Here is a 23,137-nt window from a genome sequence, read left to right as displayed (position 1 = left end):
AATTAATATTTTTCTTCAGTATTCACTAGAGAGAGGGACCTTGTTGCTCATGAGAACAGCGTGAACCAGGTTAATAGACTCGAATAGGTTGATATTAAGGAGGATGTGCTGGAAATTTTGAAAAACATCTGGATAGATAAGTACCCTGGGCCTGACGGGTTATACCTAAAGTTACTACGGGAAGGGAGAGAGGAGATTGCTGCGCCGTTGGCGATGATCTTTGCGTCCTCACTCTCCACTGGAGTAGTACCGGATGATTGGTGGGAGGTGAATGGTGTTCAAGAAAGGGAATAGGGAAACCTCTGCGAATTACAGACCAGTCAGTCTTGCATCTGTGGTGAGCAGAATTTTGGAAAGGATTCTGAGAGATAGGATTTATGATTATTTAGAAAAACATAGTTTGATTAAAAATAGTCAGCATGGCTTTGTGAGGGGCAGGTCATGCCTCACAAGCCTCATTGAATTCTTTGAGGATGTGATGAGACATATTGATGAAGGTCGGGCAGTGGATGTGTATATGGATTTCAGTAAGGCAATTGTTAAGGTTCCCCATGGTAGGCTCATTCAGAAAGTTAGGGGGCGTGGGATACAGGGAAATTTGGCTGTCTGGATACAGAACTGGCTAGCCGAAAGATGACAGCGAGTGGTAGTGGATGGAAAGTATTCCGCCTGGAGGTCGGTGACCAGTGATGTCCCGCAGGGATCTGTTCTGGGACCTCTGCTCTTTGTGGTTTTTATAAATGACTTGGATAAGGAAGTGGAAGGGTGGGTTAGTAAGTTTGCCGATGATACAAAGGTTGGTGGAGTTGTAGATAGTGTCGATGGCTATTGCAGGTTACAACAGGACATTGACAGGATGCAGAATTGAGCTGAGAAGGGGCAGATGGAGTTCAACTTAAATAAATGTGAAGTGCTTAATTTTGGAAGATCAAATTTGAATGCTGAATACAGGGTTAAAGGCAGGATTCTTGGAAGTGTGGAGGAACAGAGGAGTCTTGGGGTTCACGTACATTGATCCCTCAGGTTGATAGGGTTGCCACCCAGGTTGATAAGGTTGTCAAGAAGGCGTATGGTGATGAGGATGTTCAATGAGGCAAGGGAAAGAGGGGAGCTGTCCCCGAAGATGTCGCAGGCCACAATTTCACTGATTCTGAAGCGGGACAAGAACCCGGAGCAGTGTGGGTCCGACAGGCCGATATCCCTGCTGAACGTGGATGCCAAATTGCTGGCCAAAATTTTGTCCTCCAGGATTGAGGATTGTGTTCCGGACGTTATTGGGGAGGACTAGACGGGGTTTGTTAAGGGTAGGCAGTTGGTGGCCAATGTAAGAAGGTTGTTAAACGTGATCAAGATGCCCCCAGAAGGTAGGGAGGTGGAGGTAGTGATCGAAATGGATGCAGAAAAGGCTTTTAATCGGGTAGAATGGGATTATCTGTGGGAGGTGCTGGGACGGTTCAATTTGGGCGGGGCTTTATTGACTGGGTCAAGTTGCCGTATCAGGCTCCCGTGGCAAGCGTACGGACGAATAGGACAACATCGGACTATTTTAGGCTGCACCGGGGACGAGACAGGGATGCCCCCTCTCCCCACTGTTGTTCGCACTAGCTATAGAGATGTTGGCAATTGCTCTGAGAGCCTCAAGGGGCTGGAAGGGGCTGGTCCAATGGGGGGGGTGGAGCACAGAATGTCACTCTATGCAGACGACCTGCTTCTGTACGTATCGGACCCAATAGAGGGGATGGAAGAAATCATGAGGATGAGGGGAATTTGGCTGGTTTTCGGGGTATAAGCTAAATATGGGGAAAAGTGAGATGTTTGCGGTTCAGGTGAGGGGACAGGAGAGGCGATTGGGGAAGCTGCCATTTAGATTAGTAGGGGGAAGCCTTAGGTACCTAGGCATTCAAGTAGCGCGGGAATGGGACCGGCTGCATAAATTAAATCTGGCCCGCTAGTGGACCAAATGAAGAACGATTTTCGGAGGTGGGGTGCGCTTCCGTTGTCACTGGCTGGGAGGGTGCAGATGGTGAAGATGACGGTCCTCCTGAGATTCCTGTTTGTATTTGATTGTCTCCCCATCTTTATTCCGCCGTCCTTTCTTAAACGGTTCAACAAAGTGATCACTAGCTTTGTTTGCGCGGGCAAGACCCCGTGAGTAAGGAAGGTAATGTTTGAGCGGAGTCGGGGGGGGAGGGCGGGCTGGCACTGCCAAATTTTAGTAACTATTACTGGACGGTGAATATAGCCATGATCAGGAAATGGGTGGTGGGGGAGGGGTCGGCATGGGAGCGCATGGAGGCGGCTTCGTGCAAGGGCAACAGTTTGGTGACGTTGGTAACTGTGCCTCTCCCATTCCCGCTGGCACGCTACTCCACCAGCCCCGTGGTGGTGGCGGCCCTGAGAGTCTGGGGGCAATGGAGGAGACATGTGGGAGCAGAGGGAGCATCAGTCTGGTCCCCAATCTGTAATAATCACCGGTTTGCCCCGGGAAGTATGGATGGGGGGGTTCCGGATATGGTGGAGCGCGGGGATTGAGAGGATGGGGGATATGTTTATAGAGGGGAGCTTTTCGAGAAGGAGGGCGCTGAAGGAGAAGTTTGGGTTGGGGAGGGGAAACAAATTCAGGTACCTGCAGGTGCGGGACTTCCTGTGTAAACAGGTGTCAACCTTCCCGCTCATACCACTAAGGGGGTTTCAGGACAGGGTAGTTTCCAGAGGGTGGGTTGGAGAAGGGAGCATCACTGACATTTACAAGGAACTTATGGGGTCAGAGGAGACGCAGACCAAGGTGCTGAAGCGCAAATGGGAGGAGGAGCTGGGAGGAGAGATAGAGGATGGTCTATGGGTGGACGCGTTGAGTAGAGTCAACGCATCCACAACATGTGCCAGGCTCAGCCTGATACAATTCAAGGTCGGTCATCGGGCTCATATGACAGTGGCCCGGATGAGCAGATTCTTTGGGGTGGAAGACAGGTGTGCAAAATGTGCGCGAGGACCAGCGAACCATGTTCACATGTTCTGGACATGCCCGAAGCTTAGGGGATTCTGGCAGGGGTTTGCAGATGTCATGTCCACGGTGTTAAAAAGAGGGGTGGCACTGAGTCCAGAGGTGGCGATTTTCGGGGTATCGGAAGACCCAGGAATCCAGGAGGAGAAAGAGGCAGAAGTTCTGGCCTTTGCTTCCCTGATAGCCCGGAGACGGAAACTATTAGCTTGGAGGGACTCAAACCCCCAAAGTCGGAGACCTGGCTATCGGACATGGCTAGCTTTCTCTGTTTGGAGAAAATCAAGTTTGCCTTGAGAGGGTCACTGTTAGGGTTCGCCTGGAGGTGGCAACCGTTCGTCGACTTCTTCGCGGAAAATTAATCGTCAGCAGAAGGGGGGGGGGGTTAGTTTAGCTTAGAGTAGGGGGTTAATAAAGGTGGGACCTGTAAGGGAGGGAGACGGCTTTTGCACTATGTTTATAGTTTCATGTACATTGTTTATTTTGTTGTTGGTATTATACCAAAAATACCTCAATAAAATGTTTATTAAAAGAAAAGAAGGTGTATGGTGTGTTAGCTTTCATTAACAGGGGGATTGAGTTTAAGAGCCGTGAGGTTTTGCTGCAGTTTTATAAAACCCGGGTTGGACCACACTTGGAATATTGTGTCCAGCTCTGGTTGCCGCATTATAGGAAGGATGTGGATGCTTTGGAGAAGGTACAGAAGAGATTTACCAGGATGCTGCCTGGACTGGATGGCATGTCTTATGAAGAAAGGATGAGGGAGCTAAGGCTTTTCTCACTGGAGCGAAGAAGGAAGAGAGGTGTACAAGGTGATGAGATGCATGGATAGAGTGGATAACCAGAGACTTTTCCCCAGGGCGGAAATGGCTGTCACAAGAGGACATAAATTTAAGGTGATTGGAGGAAGGTATAGGGGAGATGTCAGAGGTAGGTTCTTTACAGAGAGTGGTGAGTGCGTGGAATGCACTGCCAGCAGAGGTGGTGGAGTCAGAGTCATTAGGGACATTTAAACGACTCTTGGACAGGCATATGGACAGCAGTAAATTGAAAGGGTGAACAAAGAACAAAGAAAATTACAGCACAGGAACAGGCCCTTTGGCCCTCCCAGCCTGCGCCGATCCAGACCCTTTATCAAAACCTGTCTTCTATTTTCCAAGGATCTACTTCCCTCTGTTCCCCGGCCATTCATATGGAGGGGTGTGCCTCCTCATCAACTCTGGTGCTTGAATGTGGCGACCCTGGCGACCTAATGCTCCCCAGACCTGGAATACCTGACCGTGAAGGGCCGCCCATATGATCTTCCACGTGAGTTCACTTCAGCCATTATCACAGAGGTCTACATCCCACCCCAGGCAGAAGTGAGGAAGGTGCTGGGCGAACTATACACAGTTATAAACAACTACGAAACAGAACACCCGGAGGCCTTGTTTGTCGTGTCCTCAAGAGTGTACTGCCAAAATTCCACCAGCACATCTCCTGTCCCACCAGGGGCGACAACACTCTTGACCACTGCTACTCAAAAATCAAGGGCACCTACCGTTCCATCCCCCGACCGCACTTTGGGAAATCAGACCATTAGAAGGTGCTCCTTCTCCCGGCATACAAGCAGAAACTCAAGCGGGATAATCCAGCTAAGAAGGTTGTGCAGTGCTGGTCTGAGGAGACAGAAGAGCTCTTATGTGACTGCTCAGAGACAGTGGACTGGTCCATATTTAAGAACTCAGCGACCAACTTAAATGAGTATGCCACCACTGTCACAGACTTCATCAGCAAATGTGTGGATGACTGCGTGCCAAAGAAAGCAGTACGTACGTTCCCCAACCGGAAACCATGGCTCAATCGCGAGATTGACTCCCTACTGAAGGACAGATCTGAGGCGTTCAAGACAGACGATCCTGACTTATACAAGAAATCCAGGTACAACCTCCGCAAAGCCATCCGAGATGCCAAGAGAGAATATCAGACCAAGCTAGAGTCACAGACAGACCCTCGGCAGTTGTGGCAAGGACTAAACAACATAACGGGCTACAAAGCGAAGCCGAACAGTATCTCTGGCAGCAGCGCACCCCTCCCCAATGAACTCCATGTATTCTATGCTCGGTTCGTTCAGGTAACCAACAATCCGCTTTCGAGTGCCCCAGCAGCCCATAATTCACCCATACCCACCATCACAGCTTCCGAAATCAGATTGGCCTTCCTGAAAGTGAACCCTCGGAAGGCGACGGGCCAGGACGGGATCCCTGGTCGTGCACTCAGAGCCTGCGCGGACCAGCTGGCAGAAGTATTTGAGGACATCTTTAACCTGTCCCTACTCCACTCCGAGGTCCCCACCTGCTTCAAGAAGACCACCATCATACCGGTACCAAAGAAGAACCAGGCAATGTGCCTCAATGACTACCGTCCAGTGGCCCTGACTTCAGTCGTAATGAAGTGCTTCGAGAGGTTGATCATGAAGCGCATCACCTCCATACTCCCAGAACGCCTTGATCCACTGCAATTTGCATACCGCTGCAACCGGTCCACATCAGACGCCATTTCCCTGGCCCTACACTCATCCCGAGAGCATCTCGAAAACAAGGACTCCTACATCAGACTCCTATTTATTGACTACAGCTCCGCCTTCAACACCATAATCCCAGCCAAGCTCATTTCAAAGCTCCAAAACCTAGGACTTGGCTCCCCACTCTGCAACTGGATCCTCGATTTTCTGACCAACAGACCACAGTCAGTATGAATGAACAACAACACCTCCTCCACAATAGTCCTCAACACCGGGGCCCCGCAAGGCTGCGTACTTAGCCCCCTACTCTACTCCCTGTACACACACGACTGCGTGGCAAAAGTTGGTTCCAACACCATCTACAAGTCTGCTGACGATACGACCATAGTGGGCCGGATCTCGAATAACGACGAGTCAGAATACAGGCGGGAGATAGAGAACCTAGTGGAGTGGTGTAGCGACAACAATCTCTCCCTCAATGCCAGCAAAACTAAAGAGCTGGTCATTGACTTCAGGAAGCAAAGTACTGTACACACCCCTGTCAGCATCAACGGGGCCAAGGTGGAGATGGTTAGCAGTTTCATATTCCTGGGGGTGACATCTCCAAAAATCTGTCCTGGTCGACCCAGATCGACGCTACCACCAAGAAAGCACAACAGCGCCTATACTTCCTCAGGAAACTAAGGAAATTCGGCATGTCCACATTAACCCTTACCAACTTTTACCTATCGGGCTGCGTCACAGCCTGGTATGGCAACTGCTCGGCCCAGGACCGCAAGAAACTTCAGAGAGTCGTGAACACCGCCCAGTCCATCACACAAACCTGCCACCCAACCATTGACTCCATCTACACCTCCCGCTGCCTGGGGAAAGCGGGCAGCATAATCAAAGATCCCTCCCAACCGGCTTACTCACTCTTCCAACTTCTTCCATCGGGCAGGAGATACAGAAGTCTGAGAACACGCACGAACAGACTCAAAAACAGCTTCTTCCCGACTGTCACCAGACTCCTAAATGACCCTCTTATGGACTGACCTCATTAACACTACACCCTGTATGCTTCATCCGATGCCAGTGCTTATGTAGTTACATTGTATACCATGTGTTGCCCTATTATGTATTTTTTTTTTCCCTTTTCTTCCCATGTATTTAATGATCTGTTGAGCTGCTCGCAGAAAAATACTTTTCACTGTACCTCGGTACACGTGACAATAAACAAATCCAATCCAATCCAATATCTGTCTAGATGCATCTTAAATGATGCTATCGTGCCCGCCTCTACCACCTTCACTGGCAAAGCGTTCCAGGCACCCATCACCCTCTGCGTAAAAAATGTTCCACGCACATCTCCCTTAAACTTTCCCCCTCTCACCTTGAAATCGTGACCCCTTGTCATTGACACCCCCACTCTTGGAAAAAGCTTGTTGCTATCCACCCTGTCCTACCTTTCATAATTTTGTAGACCTCAATCAGGTCCCCCCTCAACGTCCGTCTTTCCAATGAAAGCAATCCTAATCTACTCAACCTTTCTTCATAGCTCGCACACTCCATACCAGGCAACATCCTGGTGAACCTCCTCTGCACCCTCTCTAAAGCATCCACATCCTTCTGGTAATGTGGCGACCAGAACTGCACGCAGTATTCCAAATGTGACCTAACCAAAGTCCTATACAACTGTAACATGACCTGCCGACTCTTGTACTCAATACCCCGTCCGATGAAGGCAAGCATGCTGTATGCCTTCTTGACCACTCTATCGACCTGCGTTGCCACCTTCAGGGTACAATGGACCCGAACTCCCAGATCTCTCTGTACATCAATTTTTCCCAGGACTCTTCCATTGACCGTATAGTCCGCTCTTGAATTGGATCTTCCAAAATGCATCACCTCACATTTGCCTGGATTGAACTCCATCTGTCATTTCTCTGCCCAACTCTCCAATCTATCTCTATTTTGCTGTATTCTCTGACAGTCCTTCTCGCGATCTGCAACTCCACCAATCTTAATATCATCTGCAAACTTGCTGATCAGACCACCTATACCTTCGTCCAGATCATTTATGTACATCACAAACAACAGTGCTCTGAGCACAGATCCCTGTGGAACACCACTAGTCACCTTTCTCCATTTTGAGACACTCCCTTCCACCACTACTCTCTGTCTCCTGTTGCCCAGCCAGTTCTTTATCCATCTAGCTAGTCCACACTGAACCCCATACGACTTCACTTTTTCCATCAACCTGCCATGGGAAACTTTATCAAACGCCTTACTGCAGTCCATGTGTATGACATCTACAGCCCTTCCCTCATCAATTAACTTTGTCCCTTCCTCAAAGAATTCTATTAGGTTTGTAAGACATGACCTTCCCTGCACAAAACCATGCTGCCTATCACTGAAAAGTCTATTTTCTTCCAAATGTGAATAGATCCTATCCCTCAGTATCTTCTCCAACAGTTTGCCTACCACTGACGTCAAGCTCACAGGTCTATAATTCCCTGGATTATCCCTGCTACCCTTCTTAAACAAAGGGACAACATTAGCAATTCTTCAGTCCTCCGGGACCTCACCCTTGCTCAAGGGTGCTGCAAAGATATCTGTTAAGGCCCCAGCTATTACGTCCCTCGCTTCCCTCAGTAACTTGGGATCGATCCCATCCGGACCTGGGGACTTGTCCACCTTAATGCCTTTTAGAATATCCCCCTTCCTTATGCCGACTTGACCTAGAGTATTTAAACTTCCACCCCTAGCCTCAATATCCATCATGTCCCTCTCCTTGGTGAATACCGATGCAAAGTACTCATTAAGAATCTCACCTATTTTCTCTGACTCCACACAAAATTCCCTCTTTTGTCTTTGAGTGGGCCAATCCTTTCTCTAGTTACCCTCTTGCTCCTTATATACAAATAAAAGGCTTTGGCATTTTCCTTAACCCTGTTAGCCAAAGATATTTCATGACCCCTTTTAGAACATACAGCACAGAACAGGCCCTTCGGACCTCGATGTTGTGCCAAGCATTAAATGTGGAGAAGGTGTGGCGCTGGGTCCGACGGGTTGATTCCCAGTGGGTCAGAATGGAGGAGAGTTTGTGCAAGGGGTCGGGATTGAAAGCACTAGCAACAGTGCTGCTCCCGATAGCCCCGGGGAAGTACTCAGGGAGTCCGGTAATAATAGCTTCATTGCGAATTTGGAGGCAGTTTCGCCAACACTTCGGGTTGGGGGCAGGGTCGAGGGAAATGCCGATTCGGGGGAACCACACATTTCAGCTAGGGAGGTGGGATGGAAATTTTCGGAAATGGGAGGAGAAGGGGATTAAGACACTGAAAGATTTGTTTCTTAGGGGCCCTCTTTATTGCGTGTTTGAGATTTGTCCTACTTTCCCGATATTCCTCCAAAGTTTCATCAGTTCTTATGTATTCTTCCTTTTTCATCTTAGCTAGTCTCACAATTCCACCCGTCATCCATGGTTCCCTAATCTTGCCATTTCTATCCCTCATTTTCACAGGGACATGTCTGTCCTGCACTCTAATCAACCTTTCCTTAAAAGACTCCCACATTTCAAATGTGGATTTACCCTAAACAGCTGCTCCCAATCCACATCCCCTAGCTCCTGCCGAATTTTGTTATACTTGGCCTTTCCCCAATTTAGCACTCTTCCTGTAGGACCACTCTTGTCTTTGTCCATGAGTATTCTAAAACTTACGGAATTGTGATCGCTATTCCCAAAGTAATCACCGACTGAAACTTCAACCACCTGGCCAGGATCATTCCCCAATACCAGGTCCAGTATGGCCCCTTCCCGAGTTGGACTATTTACATACTAAATAACTCTCCTGGATGCTCCTTACAAATTCTGCTTCATCTACGCCTCCAACCCTATTGCTCCTACATTTTTCTATAATCTGTCTACATATTTGTACCTCTACTTTACGCTCGCTTTTGGGAGGCCTGTAGTAAAGTCCCAACAATGTTACTGCACCCTTCCTATTTCTTAACTCTACCCAAATTGCCTCAGTGCTCGAATCCTCCATCGTGCCCTCCTTAATCACAGCTGTGATATGATCTCTGACCAACTCCTCCACCCCTTTTACCTCCCCCTCTATCCCTCCTGAAGCATCTATACCCTGGGATATTTAGTTGCCAGTCTTGCCCTTCCCTCAACCAAGTCTCAGTAATACCAATAACATCATATTCCCAGGTATTAATCCAAGCCCTAAGATCATCTGCCTTACCTGCTACGCTTCTCGCATTGAAACAAATGCATCTCAGACCACCTGTCCCTTTGCGTTCATCATCCCTTCCCTGTCTACTCTTCCCCTTAGTCACATTGAGTTTATTATCTAGTACCTTACTGGCTTTAGTTGCTGCCTCGTTACTGACCTCTAATTTCCTAATTTGGTTCCCAACCCACTGCCACATTAGTTTAAAACCTCCCCAACAGTGTTAGCAAAAGCACCCCCAACACAATGGTTCCAGTCCTGCCCAGGTGTAGACCATCCGATTTGTAATGGTCCCACCGCCCCCAGGACCGGTGCCAATGTCCCAAAAATCTGAACCCCTCCCTCCTGCACCATCTCTCAAGCCACGTATTCATTCTGACTATTCTTGAATTTCTACTCTGCCTGTCTTGTGGCACTGGTAGCAATCCTGAGATTACTACCTTTGAGGTCCTACTTTTTAACTTATCTCCTAACTCCCTAACTTCTGATTGTAGGACCTCATCCCGTTTTTTACCTATATCGTTGGTGCCTATATGCACCATGACAACTGGCTGTTCACCCTCCCCCTTCAGTATGTCCTGCAGCCGATCTGAGACATTCCTGACCCGTGCACCCGGGAGACAACATACCATTCGGGAGTCTCATTTTCGATCACAGAAATGTCTGTCTGCTCCCCTTACAATTGAATTCCCTATGACTATAGCCCTGCCAGTCTTTTTCCCACCCTTCTGTGCAGCAGAGCCAGCCACGGTGCCATGAGCCTGGCTACTACTGCCTTCTCCTGGTGAATCATCTCCCCCAACAGTATCCAAAACGGTATACCTGTTTTGGAGGGAGGTGACCGCAGGGGACACCTGCACTGCCTTCCTGCTCTTTCTCTGCCTTTTGGTCACCCATTCCCTGTCTCCCTCACCAATCCTAATCTGCGGCGTGACCAACTCACTGAACGTGCTATCCATGACCTCCTCAGCATCGCGGATGCTCCAAAGTGAGTCAATCCGCAGCTCCAGAGCCGTCATGTGGTCTAACAGGAGCTGCAGCTGGACACACTTCCCGCACATGAAGGAGTCAGGGGCATCGGCCACGTTCCTGAACTCCCACATGAGCACGAGGAGCATAACACGGGTCTGGGATCTCCTGCTATTTTTACACTTTACCTTAACTGATTACAAATATAATATCAAATCATGAATAAGTGAAAGGAATAAAGATTTTACTTACCAATCACAATACTTACCAACACACGAAGAGTTAAATTTCTCCCAGCTACTGCTAATTGGAGCACTTTCCTTACCAGCCAATCATGTCACTGTTTTGCTCTGATGTCACTCTTCAAGGTAAGTTTTTAAAGAGGAAAGCTTACCTTCCCGACAGACCACTGGCCACTGCTCCCGCCAAAAATCTGAAGGCCGCTTCTCCAGCAGCTGTGTCCCCGCCGCTCTCCTCACCCTCTTTTATCCTGTGTCCCCACCGCTCTCCTCAGGCTCTTTTATCCTGTGTCCCCGCCGCTCTCCTCGCGCTCTTTCACTGAGTCTCCGCCACTCACCTCGCGCTCTTTCACTGTGTCTCCGCCGTTCTCCTCGCGCTCTTTCACTGTGTCTCCGCCACTCTCCTCGTGCTCTTTCACTGAGTCTCCGCCTCTCTCCTCGCGCTCTTTCACTGAGTCCCCGCCGCTCTCCTCATGCTCTTTCACCAGCAGTCACTCTGTCCTCACTCCGACCGGATTCAGCTGGAAACTCCCAACAGTAAGTTTTTAAAAAAAATTTACTCCCCTTCTCAGCAAGCACCCACTCAGCAACCACTGCGCCCCGCACAATAACACCTCAGGGAAAAGAAAAACTACTTACCAGGCACCAGCCAATCACTTACCTGCAGGCTGTGACGTCACGGTTCAACTTCTTTCTACTTCTACCTGCCCTCGAGTCTCCCTCTTGATCTTTACTCGGCTGGGATCCTTACAGTGATTGTCTTTTTTTTGGTTAGAGGAGGGGGTAGGGAGGGAAACACTGAAGAAGTGTAGGTTAGGTTGATCTTAGATTAGGATAAATGGTCGGCACAACATCGTGGGCCGAAGGGCCTGTACTGTATTGTGCTGTACTGTTCTTTGTTCTATGTTCTAATTGGTCGACTGGGGCAATCCTGTTTATGCGTTTTGGGAAGGCTGTAGAAGTGGGCAGTTCGGCTTTGGGGTACTATGAGATTGGAGGTCATGGAGGGACGATCATCAGAGGTGATGAGGTCAGTGGCAGTCCTGGAAACAATGGCTTGATGGGTGGAGTCAGAGCCCAGGAGGAGGTAGAAGGAAGTGTCAAAAGGTTGGGTTTTGGCCTGTGTGAAGTGGAGGCTGATCACCGGACAACCACCTTTGTTGTGGGTTTGATAATGATGATATTAGGGCTGGACCTAAGATAACTGAATGCCTCAACTCCAGCGAGAGGCAGTTTAGAGTCTGCATCTTGAATCTCTTTGGCTCTGTGTCAATGGGCTGGAGTTTGATTCGGAGAGACTCCAACACATAAGGGAGGGGGAGGAATGGCTGGACAGCTTTATCCAGAATAACATCACACCCAAAGGAAAAACACAGGCTCAGGGAAGGGAGGGTGTGACTGTTCGGGAGCTGCATCATAGGGATCTCAGAAAGATTGGAAAGCCGGTCCTGCAGACACTGTTCCAATGGGAAAAGCAGAATAGAAATGTAGTAGTAATTGGTGACTCGATATTAGCGAGGTAGATGGTGTCCTCTGCAGTGAAGAATGCGAATGATAAAGGATGTTTTGCCTACCTAGTGCAAGGGTAAGAGGAGTTCGGAGATGTGCAGGTTAGGTGGATTGGCCATGTTGAATTTCCCCTCAGTATCCAAAGGTTCCGTGAGATTATGGGGTTACGGGGTTAGATTGGGGGATTGGACCTAGGTAGGGTCTTCTTTCGGAGGGTCGATGGGCCGAATGGCCTCCCTCTGCGCTGTAGGAATTCTATGATTCTATGAACTTGGAAAGGGGGTGTCAGGGGTAAATTCAGTTGCCAGAGGTCATGGGCAGGATTCTCCGACCCCCCGCCGGGATTCTCCGACCCCCCGCCGGCCGCCAAATTCTCCGGCACCGGAAATTCGGCGGGGCGGGAATCGCGCCGCGCCGGTCGGCGGGCCCCCGCCGGCGATTCTCCGGCCCGCAATGGGCCGAAGTCCCGCTGCTGTAATGCCGGTCCCGCCGACGTGAATTAAACCACCTCCATTACCGGCAGGACCAGGCGCCGCGAGTTGGCTCCGGGGTCCTGGGGGGGTGGGGGGTGCAGGGCGATCTGGCCCCGGGGGGTGCCCCCCCGGTGGCCTGGCCCATGATTGTCGCCCGGCGATCCACGGGGGGGCCTGTGCCGTGGGGGCACTCTTTCCCCTCCGCGTTGGCCATAACCTCCGCGATGGCCGACGCGGAGGTGACCCCGCCCCCCCGCGCGTGCGCGGGGATGACGTCAGCAGCCGCTGACGCTCCCGCACATGCGCGGACTTCCGCCGGTCGGCGGAGTCCCCTCGGCCCCGGCTGTCGTGGCGCCAAAGGCCTTCCACGCCAGCAGGCGGGACGGCAACCACTCTGGCGCGGGCCTAGCCCCTAAAGGTGAGGGCTTGGCCCCTAAAGGTGCGGAGAAATCCGCACCTTTGGGGCGGCCCGATGCCGGAGTGGTTCACGCCATTCCATCCTGTCGGGACCCCACGCCCCACCGGGTAGGGGAGAATCGCGCTCCATATGGGAACAAGCAACATTGGTGGGAACAGGGAGATGATACTGCAGAAAGAATTTCAGAAATTGAGCTCCAGGTTTAAAAAGCAGAACCTAGAGGGTCATAATCTCTGGATTCCTGCTTGAGCCGTGTGCAAATTGGCATGGGGCAATTGGATTCAGAAAATTAATACTCGGCTAAAGGACTAATATGGAAAAGCGGGATTCCTTCTCATGGGACATTGACACCAAATCTGGGGCAGGAAGGAGCTGTATCGATGGAATTGGCTCCACCTTAACTGGGATTGGACCCATGTCCAAGCGGAAGGGGTAAATAGGGAGATAGTAAGGCCTTTAACCCAATAAGATTGGGGGGTGGGAGGGGTGTACAAGAAACCCGAAGAGCCTTAATGCAGACAAAACCAGATAGGAGACCACAGGAGAGAATTGAGTGAGGGGAACGCCTTAATGGCAAGGGAACAAATAGGAGTCGACAAAGGGCTGGATTTTCATGGAGTCAAGGAAACACCATAGAGGGGTGAAAATGGCAATCAGGACCCAATTCCAGGATTCCTGACCCCATCCCTGATTTTCACTAGAACTTTTAAAGTTTGTGTGCTACTTTGAGTCTCAAGGGTTGGCTGAGCAATCATATCAGCCATGATCTTATCGAATGCCAGAGCAGGCTCAAGGGGCAGAATGGCCTTCTCCTCCTATTTGTTAGGTTCTTATCAAATCTCCTCTTGTAACAGTTCGAGGTTTAATAAGATTGCTCAGTTTTGGGACTATGTCTTCAAATGGTGTCATGTGATCTGTTCTATAGTTTGGACGGTTTGATTGTTAGAGATTAAGGGTACAGATTGTTTTATTGGAGACAATGCTAGCAGCCCCAGAGCTATTAGTGGGTAGATTTTGAGTCTCCAAAGTCCCAGAAAAGTGTTGAAGAAGCTTGGGTTGTAAAAAGTTGTGTTTTAAACTGTCCATTTACTTCAAAGATAGAGAGTTGGGGTCTGAGGTTAGGTAATCAACATTTCTACCTGGAGACAAGGCCCATGTGATTCATCATCATGGATATGACCTTTTGAGAGAGGAAGGGTCTTAGAAATACCTGAAAGCTCTTAGGCCGGGATTTTCCAACCCCCTCCACTTGGATTGCTTCCTAGCGGTGGGGGCAGTTTGCCATTGGTCACCTTTGGGACCTTCTGTTGGGACTGGAAGACCTTTCGGTGGGACTGGAAAATCTCACCCACGGCTTAGGTTAGTTTGCCAGGGTCGAGAAGAGGGAGAGCAGCTACAGACATAGTGGTTCACCATGCAGGAATGTGGGTAGGAGATAACACTCAAGTTTAAAACAATGGTTTGTGATGAGGTAAGTCATGGCTGGAAGATTCACGAAAGGAAAAATCTCCGGTGGGAAAAACCTCATTGTTAAAGACAATTCTGAGATTAAAAATTCCCAGGCTGTAAAAGAAAAGAAAAAAAGTAAGTCCTTTGGAGCTTAGAATCACCTTGGGCTGCTGGTTCCAGGCAAATTGAATGTTTATTGAAAGACCTGTGTATAGGATATCTGAAATGTGTTTTTTGTTGTTAAAAGAAAAAGGGAATGTTCTGTTCTGTGGTTTGAAATATAACTTGCCGACAAAGTTAGTGTTTGGTCCGGTGTGCTTTTATTCTTTTGTGATGGTAAAAGTGAAATCTTGTCATGTCATCCCTTCAACTCTTCACTGGAATTTTAAATTTATTTTTAAAAACTTGTCGGGGTTTTTTAAACCAATATTGTAGCACGCTGAATCTTCTCTTCAACAAGGAGAACAACCCCCACATCTCCAATCAATCCACATAACTGATAGATTATTTGTTTGCAGTTAAAATTGGTTGGTCTGTTAGAGTAATCCAATTGCCATTAACACTTACTTTCTCCCAGGTATTTGTTTTCTCCCCACATTTGTGGGAGCTAGCTTCCCTTAAACACTTCTCTTACCAGAATAGCGTCACTCCCTCCTGGTAGGCAAATGGCAGTGTGCGGTTTAACAAGGTGCAGTATTGATGAAAGTTCATTGGGAATACTGCAGGTTTCCTTTCAGCCAGTTAATGATAATAAGTGGCAATGATTAACGAAATGAGGGTCAAACCTGTATCAAAAAATTAACTTGTGCTCTCACAGAGTTGAGAAAGATTAAAACTATTCCTGCACTTTCACAGTTGTTGGATGGTGGAGGGTTACACTAACCCTCTCAGCAATCTCCCTGTTTAATGTTCGTATCACCTTGTGGAATTCTATTCTCATCCCTGGGCTCCAACTTAATGTTGAAATTAGTTTCTTTTTAAAATAAATTGAGAGTACCCAATTCTTTTTTTTCCAATTTAGGGGCAATTTAGCATGGCCAATTCACCAACACTGCACATCTTTGGGTTGTGGGGTTGAGACCCACGCAGCCATGGGGAGGATGTTCAAGCTCCACATGGACAGTGACCCCCCCGGGCCTGGATCGACGGGGTTTCCCGTTGTTTGCACACCCCGCCACCAGGGGACCCATGCCGGGGGTTCGCCGTCGGTATGACTGGAAGATGACGTCAGTGCAAACGACCGGAAAATTCCGGCCATAATCTTCAAGCTGCTAATAGTTTGGTGAAAGCATGTCAATTCTCTCCAGTTACATTTCATATTTAGTAGTACGGAGCATAAATTAATTTCAAAAAATGCTACAAAGAACAGATTTTCCAATTATATTGATAAGCAAAGGTAGTTTGACATTGTATTTTGAACTTGAAGTATTTTATTAAAAGTAAGCTTTTGCTTAAAAGTCACTGCATTTAAAAAAAAAAGAAATCATTATTGATTTTAAAACAAATTTATTTTATTTTCAGGAAGAGGTAGAACTTCAGGGGATTGATGGTGTAATGTACAAAGGACGGCTAGATCCTAAACTTCCAATAATACATCAAATACAAGACGAGGAGCCTTTAGGTAGAACATTATTTCACTGTCTTTCATACATTAAGATGGCTGCTTGCTTCGCAATGCCATCAGCCATTTTTATGAATTCATTATACTCAACTTACTTCGCTGGTCAACTCACAACTTGACGAAGTTGCCCAACCCCATAGGGGAATTTGGGTAGAAACTATAAGTGTTCCAGGGACACGTAATAATTCTGAAAGAAAGACATGGGGCGAGATACCCGGCCTCGCTTCGGCATGTTTCTCAGTGGCGGGAGGCAGCCCGTCGTCGTTGGCCATTGGTGGGATCTTCTGGTCCCGTTTCCCCTCGCTGTCAATGGGATTTCCTACTGAATCCACGACCCCCGGCGCAGGGAAATCCACGGTGGGTGTGCGCCATCGGCAGGACCAGAAAATCCCCCTCCCCCACATGAGCAGCCGGAAGATTTTGCCCACAGTTTTGTATTGTTGTGCAGATTTCAGGTTTTTAAAATTTTCCTGTTTTTAATTCGCAAAGCGTAGGCTGGGTTTCAGATTCTACAGAAACTGAATCACCAAAAATCACCAAGGTCTGCCGGCATGCCTGCTATACACTGTTCTATTGTCTCCACTTTTCCCATTGGATTCCTAAATCTCCCTACCCTTTGGAAATTTAAAACAATATCCCATTTAAAAATCACCTTTGAGAAACAACAGGGTGGGCACAGCGGCGCAGTGGCTAGCACTGCTGTCTCACAGCGCCGAATACCCGGGTTCGATCCCGGCCCCGGGTCACTGTCCGTGTGCAGTTTGCACATTCTCCCAGTGTCTGCGTGGGTCTCACCCTCACAACCCAAAAGATGTGCAGGGTAGGTGGATTGGCAATGCTAAATTGCCCCTTAATTGGAAAAAAATAATTGGGTACTCTAAATTTATTTTAATAAACCTTTGAAAAACAGCACTGCTCCAACACCATTAGACAATTGTCAATCAAACATAGCTATTCATATCATCAAGAACACAAGCTTTACTCTTCTTCACAACTCTTAATCCTGTCCAAATAAATATACAGCCATTGAAAAACCACAGCAAAGAAATAACTTGTTATAACCCCACAAAGATGCCAGTCATGGACTGCAGCAGTTCAAGAAGACAACTCACCACCACCAAGGACAATTAGGGATGGACAATAAATGCTGGTCTAGCTAGCGACACCCATCAAATGAATATAAAAAATTAAACGTAACAATCCCCTATAAGCTGTCTAAATTACTGAACTGATTCCATTACTGAGTCTTGGAATTCATCCACGCATTCATATTGACACCTCGAGAAACAGATTTTCTTTCAAAAGAGTGGTCATTTTTTAATGAACATTTTCAAAGACTTACTGCTTACATTGCTCAGAGTGGGCATGGAAGAAGAGGTGTTGCCTACCTGCCGAGTACTTCCAACATTTCCTGTTTTTATTACCATTTTATTACCCTTTTATGGTGGCACAGTGGTTAGCACTGCTGCCTCCCAGCGGCAGGGACCCGGGTTCAATTCTGGCCTTGGGGACTATATGTGGGGAGTTTGTACATTCTCTCCGTGTCTGCGTGGGTTTCCTCTCTCAGTCTAAAGATGTACAGGTTAGGTGGATTGACCATGTTCAATGCACAGGGTTACGGGGATAGGGTGGTGGAGTGGGCCTAGGTTGAATTATCTGTTGGAGATCGGTGCAGACTCGATGAATTGAATGGCCTCCTTCTGCACAGTAGGGATTCTATGAAATAGTTACAGTATTCTGGACAACAAATGAACAGTATCAATAACCATAATATTCTTGCTTAAATTAAATTCTGGTTGAACATGAATACCAACATACATGGATAACTTGGTGTCTACTGCAAAATGTCATTTATACAGCTTATTATAATGCACTCATCTTTATGGGACAATAGGGGTGGTATTCTCCGACCCCCGCCGGGTCGGAGAATCGCCGGGGGCTGGCGTGAATCCCGCCCCTGCCGGTTGCCGAATTCTCCGGCACCGGATATTCGCGGGGGTAGGAATCGCGCCGCGCCGTTTGGCGCCCCCCCCCCCCCCGGCGATTCTCCGGCCCGTGATGGGCCGAAGTCCCGCTGCTGGAATGCCTGTCCCGCCGGCGAGAATCAAACCACCTCTCTTACCAGCGGCGCGGGCGGGCTCCGGGGTCCTGGGGGGTTGGGGGCGATCTGGCCCCAGGGGGTGCCCCCACGGTGGCCTGGCCCACGATCGGGGTCCACCGATCCGCAGGCGGGCATTCTTTTCCTTCCTCCTTCGCCATGGTCTCCACTATGGTGGAGGCGGAAGAGACCCCCTCCACTGCGCATGCGCGGGTTGCCGTGAGCGGCCGCTGACGCTCCCGCGCATGCGCCGCCCGGCAAAGTCATTTCCGCGCCAGCTGGCGGGGCACCAAAGGCCTTTCCCGCCAGCTGGCGGGGCGGAAATCAGTCCGGCGCGGGCCTAGCCCCTCAAGGTGAAGGCTCGGCCCCTCAAGATGCGGAGAATTCCGCACCTTTGGGGCGGCGCGATGCCAGACTGATTCGCGCCGTTTTTGGCGCCGGTCGGCGGACATCGCGCTGATTGCAGAGAATCCCGCCCTAGGTGTGAACTATTATATATGTTAGATTCCTGGTCTATTTATTGCATACCTCAATTTATCTGCAGAGAAGAAAGGAAGTGGAACAAAGCAACATGTGCCTCGACCTGAAGCCTTCCCAGTTACTCCAAGATGTGTTTACTGCAACCAATCCTGTAAGTTTATTTCTGAGAAAATAGGTTTTAAAATGGCTGTGTTGTTAGCCTGTTCACTAATGATATTGCAGAACTTATTTATATTGTACAGTACTGGATTGACATAAACTGCCTATTATCTTTGAATTTGAAACCTCTACAATGCTCCAGCCATGTTTATTGTTCTGTTTCCTGTTAAAGGTTCTCATTAATTTCTTTATAATCTAATTTTACCCTGAATAATTTTTCCCATGGTCTCTGGAGATTTTCAGGTATACTGTTTTCATGCCCTTTTGGAAGATGATGGGGTTCCGAGTATTTATGCAGCTCATTTTATAGCCTATGGGTATGTAGCATATTTTATTTTTCTTATCAAGCATAGTCATTGGCCAGCATTTCACCCTCCCCTGACATGTGTTTGATGCTATTTTTGGGCAGCAGGCTGTGGGCCTCTGGAGGAAGACTGTTTCGGTAGTCACCAGGACTATGCAATTGGGCATAGCGCTCCCACTCATTCTTCTCCAAAGCAAATATCATTTATTTTAAAAAAGCATGTGACTCTACTTGTTGGCAGACGCGAGAGGCGTTGAGGAATGAACAGCCTGTTCCATGGTTCAATTTTTGAAAAGGCTCCTTTTAACAGTTCTGAGGGTTCAAATTTGCATATCCGAGGGGCCCACGGTTCGCTTTGGGGAACAGGGAGGCTAAAAGAAATCGTCCTCAAGAATTTAGCAGCGGGACGGACACCTGTCTCACCTGGGCGCAGGCCATCCCAACAACAACTTGTGTTTATACCACCTCAGGGAGGTGGTAGCACAGTACTTGTGATGATATCATGAGCAATCTTGTATATAATCATATAAATAACCTCTGACCTGCAGGTGGCAGTGTATAAAAAAACAACAATACCGCACAAGAACAGGCCCTTCGGCCCTCCAAGCCTGTGCCGACCATGGTACCTGCCTAAACTAAAACCATATGCACTTGCGGAGTCCATTTCCTTCCATTCCCACCCTACTCATATATTTGTCTAGATGGACCTTAAATGCTTCTATTGTACTTGCTCCCACCACCTCCCCAGGCAGCGCGTTCCATATATTTCCCACCCTCTGTGTAAACAAACCTGCCTCGCACATCAGTTCTAAACAGTTTCCCACGCATTTTAAACCCATGTCCCCTAGTACTTGACTCTCCTACCCTAGGAAAGAGCATCTGACTATCCACTCTGTCCATGCCACTCATAATCTTGTAGACCTCTATCAGGTCGCCTCTCAACCTCCATCGTTCCAGTGAGAACAGACCGAGTTTATCTAACCTCGCCTCATAGCTAATGCCCTCCATACCAGGCAACATCCTAGTAAACTGCTTCTGTATCCTCTCCAAAGCATCCACATCCTTCTGGTACTGTGTTGACCAGAATTGTATACAATAGTCCAAATGAGGCCTAACTAAGGTCGTGTATGCCAATTTTTATAGTCAATGCCCCGACCGATGAAGGCCAGCATGTCGTATGCCTTCTTGACCACCTTATCCACAGGCGTTGCCACTTTCAGTGATCGGTGGACATGCACGCCGAGATCTCTCTGCCTGTCAGTACTCGCAAGAGTTCTGCCATTTATCGTGTAATTCCTACATGCATTGGACCTTCCAAAGTGCATTACCTCACACTTGTCCGGATTAAACTCCATCTGCCATTTCTCCGCCCAAGACTCCAACCAGTTTATATCCTGCTGTATTCTTTGACAATCCTCTTCACTATCCACAACTCCACCAATTTTTGTGTCATCTGCGAACTTACTAATCAGATCAGAAATCATTTATGTACACCACGAACAACAAAGGCCCCAGAACTGATCCCTGTGGAACGCCGCTAGTCACAGCCTTCCATTCAGAAAAGCACCCTTCTACTGCTACTCTCTGTCTTCTGTGCCCAAGCCAGTTCTGTATCCAACTTGCCAGCTCTCCTCTGATCCCACGTGATTTCACCTTTTGTACCAGTCTACCATGAGGTACCTTATCAAAGGCTTTACTGAAGTCCATGTATACAACATCTACTGCCTTCCCCTAATGATCATCTTTTTTCACTTCCTCGAAACACACGATCAAATTAATGATCCCCTTCACATAACCATGCTGTCCATCACTAATAAGTCCATTTGTTTCCAAATCTGAGTAAATCCTTTCTCTAAGAACCTTTTCCAATAATTTCCCTACCACTAACGTAAGGCTCACCGACCTATAATTTCCTGGATTATCCCTGCTGTCCTTAAACAATGGAACAACATTGGCTACTGTCCAGTCCTCTGGAACTTCACCTATAGTCAATGAGGATACAAAGATTACTGTCAAGGTCTCAGCAATTTCTTCCCTTACCTGTCTCAGTATTCTGGGGTAGATCCCATCAGGCCCTGGGGACTATATCTACCATGTAACTCTGTGCATCGGGGAATTGGGAGTGAGTTGTGTTGGTGGATAGACAATGTTTTGCAGTAGCTCTAGGATAATTTGTTAGTATTAGTAGTTTGTAATATATTTCTTCTCGTTATCTTTACCACGCACGTGTTTTATAATAAATTACTTTAACTAGTCAAGAACTAGATGTACTTCTGTGCATCATTCACACCGGCTTAGCAGAAGAACATGACATGGTAGCAGGACTGAAGATCCACTGAAAAAAAAAGCATTCTTTGAAGATCCGAACATTTAAAGATAACTCCGAAGAAGAAGGTACAATAAGAACTATTTTTTTTCCACTAACCTCGTAAGCTACTGGCAACTAGTACTCAACGCACTGTAAGACTTCGAAGCCCAGGATGGACGGTCTGAAGGCACCTCAACAGCTTCGGGTCACCGGTAACGTAGATGCGAATTGCCGAGTATTTCAAAAGCAATTCAAACTCTAGTTGCAGCCCTTGGTCTGCAGGCACAGCCTGACGAGAGACGTATTGTGTTGTTGCTTACTGTAGCAGGTCCCGAGGCAATTCAAATTTTTAACACGTTTGTCTTCGATAGCGAGGCGGATAGCAAGAACTTTGACAAAGTTCGGGATTGATCTCCCCCCAAAAAATAAGACTTTCGAGCGCTACATATTTTGCACTTGCATCCAGAAAGCAAGCGAATCATTCGATAGTTTTCTAATCGACTTGCAGTTGAAGGCGCAGTTGTGTAATTTTAGTACCCTTCAGTCGTCAATGATCCGCGATCAGGTCGTGTTCAGGATATCTAATGACAAGGTATGCGAGAGGCTTCTAAGAGAACATGAACTTCAGTTGATGATTCTATCAAAACATGTCATGCTAATGAGCTTGCAGCAAAGCAGATTAGCACAATGAATCTCAGACATTTTGGCACAAAGATAGAAGAGGCAGCCGACGCCATTACTGTAGTGACGCACTCGAGTAAAAAACGTGGACCCAATGCAGGCAGCCATTTAGAGCGGCCGACCCGATCCTCCATTTCATGCCAACAATGCAGCAAGCAACATTTGGTACGACAATGTCCAGTGTTTGGAAAAATAGGCTCCAACTGTAACAGCGAAAATCATTTTGCAAAGCAATGCTTTTCCAGGAAAAAAGCGGAACACACAAAAGCCATCAACACGGTTGATGAAGACACGTTCTTCGTCAACATGATTTCTAGTGAAGACAAGGATACTCTTTCATGACAATTTGCAGCATTCGTGAATTAAATGGAAATACTCCAAAAGACAAATGGACAGTTCCATTAATGATTAATGACACATTAATAACCTTCAAGCTCGACACAGGAGCGAGGGCCAACCTCATCAGTTTGTCAGATTTAAAAGAGCTGACAATTAAATTGCAAGTATTGAACAAAGCAGTACTGCTGAGAGACTATAACGGAAATTAAATTATGACGCTAGGAGTATGCTAGCTCAATGTAAATGTGAAAAATAGAGCTCACACTGTAAAATTTTCCATTGTAGAAGCGGAACGAGAATCTCTCCTCGGAGTAGAAGGGTGTGAAGAACTTCAGCTAGTTAAGCGGGTTTACAGTGCAGACAATACTG

At 47.9% G+C, this 23,137-nt stretch overlaps 1 protein-coding gene across 1 annotated transcript in view; it reads left to right on the top strand.

Moving 5' to 3' along the window:
- LOC140394020 (uncharacterized) overlaps positions 1-23,137 on the top strand; it is a 186,087-nt gene that overhangs the window by 116,644 nt on the left and 46,306 nt on the right. Inside the window, exons 15-16 of the mRNA XM_072480791.1 lie at positions 16,300-16,399; positions 19,042-19,128. Coding sequence (XP_072336892.1) covers positions 16,300-16,399; positions 19,042-19,128 — 187 coding nt within the window. The remainder of the gene's footprint in view (positions 1-16,299; positions 16,400-19,041; positions 19,129-23,137) is intronic.

The sequence above is a fragment of the Scyliorhinus torazame genome, chromosome 17 (genome assembly GCF_047496885.1).
Source record: "Scyliorhinus torazame isolate Kashiwa2021f chromosome 17, sScyTor2.1, whole genome shotgun sequence".
Lineage (NCBI taxonomy): Eukaryota > Metazoa > Chordata > Chondrichthyes > Carcharhiniformes > Scyliorhinidae > Scyliorhinus > Scyliorhinus torazame.
Note: the sequence above shows the minus strand (reverse complement) of the source record. Positions and strands in the feature narration are given on the sequence as shown.